At 46.7% G+C, this 4630-nt stretch overlaps 1 protein-coding gene and 1 non-coding gene across 2 annotated transcripts; both read right to left on the reverse strand.

The window, feature by feature from the left end:
- Nucleotides 1-603: 603 nt before the first annotated feature.
- hs3st1 (heparan sulfate (glucosamine) 3-O-sulfotransferase 1) lies at nucleotides 604-3281 on the reverse strand. The gene is made up of 2 exons (XM_053428788.1): nucleotides 3036-3281; nucleotides 604-2254 (listed from the first exon to the last, which is right to left on the reverse strand). Exon 2 carries the CDS (start codon nucleotides 2113-2115, stop codon nucleotides 1198-1200), a length of 918 nt encoding a protein of 305 aa, XP_053284763.1. The 5' UTR covers nucleotides 2116-2254; nucleotides 3036-3281; the 3' UTR covers nucleotides 604-1197.
- Nucleotides 3282-4071: 790 nt separating this feature from the next.
- Nucleotides 4072-4163, reverse strand: trnai-uau (transfer RNA isoleucine (anticodon UAU)). Its single transcript is given in 2 exon segments — nucleotides 4072-4107; nucleotides 4126-4163. It is a non-coding gene; the product is annotated as a tRNA-Ile (tRNA).
- Between the last annotated feature and the right edge of the window lie 467 nt (nucleotides 4164-4630).

A 4630-nucleotide genomic window follows, 5' to 3' on the forward strand; every position in this document is an offset into this window, starting at 1 on the left:
TAAGCCCCTGAGTAAATCTAGGCCACTTTCAAATATGAAACCGCTACCGGAGTTTGTAGCTTAATATCTTTGAGACGGAGCTGCTGATGTTTTCAAAGCAGCAATAAGATTTGAATAAATAATCCCCTCTCCTCTCTGGGATAAAAAAAACGAGTATGAAGATCGCACCCTTGGGCATAAACAACTTAACAACTTTGATTTTTGGGGGGGGGTTGATTGTGCTGGAATCTGAGTTCCCCTTATCTGCCTGATTCTCTTACACTAATCCTAATTCATGACACTAAAATTCAATGTGTAAAGACGTTAACACAACTGATCAGGATCGGCCGTCTCACCTGACAAGTTATTTTTTTGAGTTGAATTCCGAACAGGAAATTCACCACTGCTTAAGATCAATGACCGCCTTGCACTTTAGTCTGACGTGCACGTGACACAGAGCATGTAATAAACTGTTCAACCCCCGAGTCCATAAATGTGAATCCACTGAGGAGGGTGATGAAATAATCCACAACTGAAGGTGCAGCCTCGACGCAGACACATGCTCGTACCTGCCACCGCCTGAGACAAAAACAAAACCTAGGAAAGACAACATCAGACTGGGGCTAAAAATAAAATACATCTTTATTATGATATTAATTCTGCACTTTAGAAAAAAAAAATATTTACAGTACATCGTGGAGATCGGGCAAAACATTTGAGTTTTATATGACCGAGTCTTACATAAAGAAACATTTTGAAAAAGGACATTTTCAGTGATGTGCCTGAAGGTGACTGAGGAAATCATAGCAGCAGGTCCTTTAGATCTTTAAATGCTAGTTAGACGTTAATAAAGTCATGTTATACGAAAGGGAAACGAGATGACACAATATTGAACTGCCAGGTACTTATCCTTATGCAACACATCGACTGGCACTGTCTAAAGTCTGAGTGTCGCCGGCTTCGGAGAGACGAGCCCAGCAGTCGAGAGCGTCTCCGACAGAGAGACGGTGAGAAAACAAAACAGTAGCAGAGTCATGAGCTGCAGTTTGCCCTGATATTTGGATCCATCTTCCTCCCGTAACAAACGCACCTTTACAAAAATAGATTTAGTTTGAATTCACACTAGCTTCGTCCCGTCGTCTACGCTGTTAGTAGGGAGCAGGACAGGTGGAGGACGTTATCCCCCCCGAGCGACCCTACGCCGAACCAATCGAGCGCTCATTTCCAGTTGAATGTCCGACCAACCAGCTCAAAGAACTTCTTGTTGGGTTCGTGAAAGAACTGGTAGAGTTTCTGCAGGATGACAGGCGTCACGTGAGGGTGAGCTCTGCCTTTGGAGTCGTGTAAACACCTCTCTCGCCCGTGGTCCCTCAAACAGTAGAATCCCTTCGTTTTGTTGAAGTAAAAATTGGAAGCGTTTATCTGCGGCTCCAGCTTGAGGAATCGCTCGACCTTTTTCATCTCGGGGAAGGGGTCCCTGATCAACTCGTCCCCGTCCACCACGTGAATGCTCTCCAGCGGGAAGTACTGCAGCCAGTTCTGCATGTGCACATAGTACAGGCTGCGATTCAGAGCCTTGTATCCCAGATTGATCTCGCCATCCTTCACCAGCACGGACTCGATGGGCTGGTAGCGCTTGTGCTTCTGCAGGCGGTTGTAAAAGACCTGGGTGTAGTCCGAGAGCACGCGCTCCGTGGGGTCCCGGAGGATGAGCAGCAGCTTGATGTCAGGGTTCATCTGGTGGATGCGTTCGGGGACTACGCTGGAGGTGAAGTAGGCCGGCGTCTTCTCCACCGTCAGCTGCTCGGGGAAGGCGTAGGGCATCTGGCTGAGATACCAGGGCAAGCCCTTCTGGAAGTGGCTCTCCCAGTCAAAGAAGTGCACCTCGTTCTGAGCCGCCGCCACCGCGCTGTGCAGGCTGAGCATCTCGATCAGTGCCCGCGTCCCCCCCTTCCTCACCCCGATGATTATGATCTGAGGAAGCTGCTGGGAGGTGCCGTTTGGGTGGCCGGCGGTCCCGTTGTCGGCGGGCGTTGAGGTGGGAGGTGAGGGTGGGCCCTGGTCAGCCATCGGCCTCGAGGGGATGGGGGGAGACTGGATTGCAAAGAGCAGCAGCCCAAGGAGCATGGCTGCCATGACGGAGGTCCTGACCCTGGAGGATTTCAGCCTGGCGAGAGCAACAAGACTGTATCCCACATTGAAAGAGCAGCCGCCTGAGGACAATGGTCCAAGTGAAAAGCAACAGAGCGGCCTCTTGTCGGCCGGCAGCGAGCGACTGCAAGAGAAGAGAGAGAGAGCAGAGATTATAGAGGGATACCTGACGGAAACAAAGAGCTTCTGGAGAGGCTTGTGCATAATCCGGCCCAGAATCCAATGACTCAAAGTTTTATGACTCAAAGACCAAACATTTAAAGAAAGAAACATTTGTCAATTATTTAGGAGGTGAATAAACTTTAAACTCCACGAGGAAATTAAAAAAAAATAAAACCACAAATAACATTTCATGAATGGAATAAGGTGTTTTAAACACAATGTTTGCTTTCATTTCATATTTCTAAACCGAAATGTTTCATTAAGACATTTCTTTGTTTATGCGTGTGCGTGTTTTGATGAAGCAGTGTGTAACATTTTGTTTGTATTAAAAGTGCCATCACGTCTGATTGATTGATTGATCAATCAATCAAACGAATGATCGCTGCCACACGATATATACTTTTAATTCAACACAGAAAAACAAGACAAGGTTTTTTTTTTTGTATTTAAAATGTAGATACACTGAGCCAGAAGTACCGCTCATCCAAATGTCCTGCAATGCTCGAATCATCTGCATTAATCAAACACGCCAATAAGAGGAAAACACTGGAGCAATTGTCGTTAACTGCAAATTAAAAGGCTGAAACTGAGAAATGACAGAGTGAGAACAGGAGCACCTCGCGTCTCTTCACCTGCTGTTTTATTTGATATTGCATTTATTTGTTTTAGAAGAAGCGTCAGCGCGCACACTTGGCACCGCGCGCTCGCTACGAGGAATCCACGACGCGCCTCGGATCTCTTACCTCGTTCTTGTCCTTTAACTGTCCACTGAGTGCAGGTGTAATTCCGTGCAGCTTCAGTGTCTCTGCTCTCAGCCCCGATATGTCCACAGCAGCAGCAGGTGTAAAGATCCAGTGTCCGCACCGTCTCCCCGTTGTCTCCTCCCGAGTGCGCACAATACAACAACCGCACCACAACTCGTCCCGCGCACCTCTCCACCGGAGCGGCTCCTCTCCACTGTGCTCCACGGACACACACTCCTCCTGGTTTTTGACTGTCAGCTGTTGGTGTGGAAGCACCCGCCCACATTACGCCTGCTGGACCACTCCTCCTCCTCCTCCTCCTCCTCTTCCTCCTCCTCCTCCTCCTCCTCTGTGAGTCACTGTGTTGTTAACGTTGAGGTATTTGACAGACACAGCTGCTGGTATGCGAGAGAGCAGCTGATCCAAGTGTGAGGCTCCATGACCACACGTGTAGAAATGTGGAGACAAAAGAGTGGAGAATGTGTTTGTGGTTTTTTTTGTATGACAAGAAACTAAGGTGGCACTGAAGTACACAACACAAGTTAAAGCACACAACACAATGAACCACATAGAAACAGAAGGTAAGAAAACGACGACAAACGAGGAAAATCACAAAGCTAACGACAAATGAAAGAACACAACTTTGCTCAAATGATTAAACACAATGACAGGAAAGTTACCTGCTATCGATAAGGCTCGTCTCTAAGAAGAAAATGCTGAAAGAACGTGTGTGATTTGTTACTGTTTAGTGGTTAGTTGTTGTGATTTGTAATGTGACATTGGGATTTGTGGTTGCTGTTGTGTTTTCTTATTTGCTGTTGTATTTTATTTAATTAATCTGTATTTCTATAGATCTTTTCCAGTCTTGTTGAACACTTGAAAGGCTTCGCCGTCAATCAAGCATAGAAGCCAATATCTCTGCTAATGGAGTGGTGGGAAGGTGGGAAGGCGGGAATCGAACCACAACCAGTGGACAATCATGTAACTGTGCGATGAAATCTACTTTGCTTTGATTAGTAGCCTAAACTAAACTTTATGCTCCAGGTGAGGGTCGAACTCACAACCTCGGCATCACTCGCAGATTACTGTCTATAAGTACCGCGCGCTAACCGATTGCGCCACTGGAGCACATGCACATAGATTCACACATGATTAGTCATCTGCCAATATGACGGACGCAAACATGAGAAAGCAGTGAAGACAGCAAAGAAGATGTCAGCAGAATCAATATGTTATGCGTTGTGCATGTGTGAAAGGAAACCTCCGGAGAAGTGCCTGAAAAACAGCGTGAGAAAAAACTCCCCAACAACATTCAGACCAAGCAGAAATCAAGAGTTAAACGTTTGCTTTATATACAAATTAGTGGCCCACACAGAGCTTTGGCCTTCTCAGGATTTGGATTTGAAAAGTCTATTCATGTGAGCCTCCAGGAGTTCTTCTGGCCTCTCTCAGCTTTCAGGGGAAATCAATGAACGAGACAGATCAGTTATTCATTCCTGACATTCTTCTTCTTCCATCCTTTGTCCGCGGTGCATCTGTGGGAAGTCGTCGGCGAGTCCAAGTCGCACAGTCTCACCACCTGCTGAGTGTTTTCT

The sequence above is a fragment of the Pleuronectes platessa genome, chromosome 8, assembly GCF_947347685.1.
Source record: "Pleuronectes platessa chromosome 8, fPlePla1.1, whole genome shotgun sequence".
NCBI classification, from domain to species: Eukaryota; Metazoa; Chordata; class Actinopteri; order Pleuronectiformes; family Pleuronectidae; genus Pleuronectes; species Pleuronectes platessa.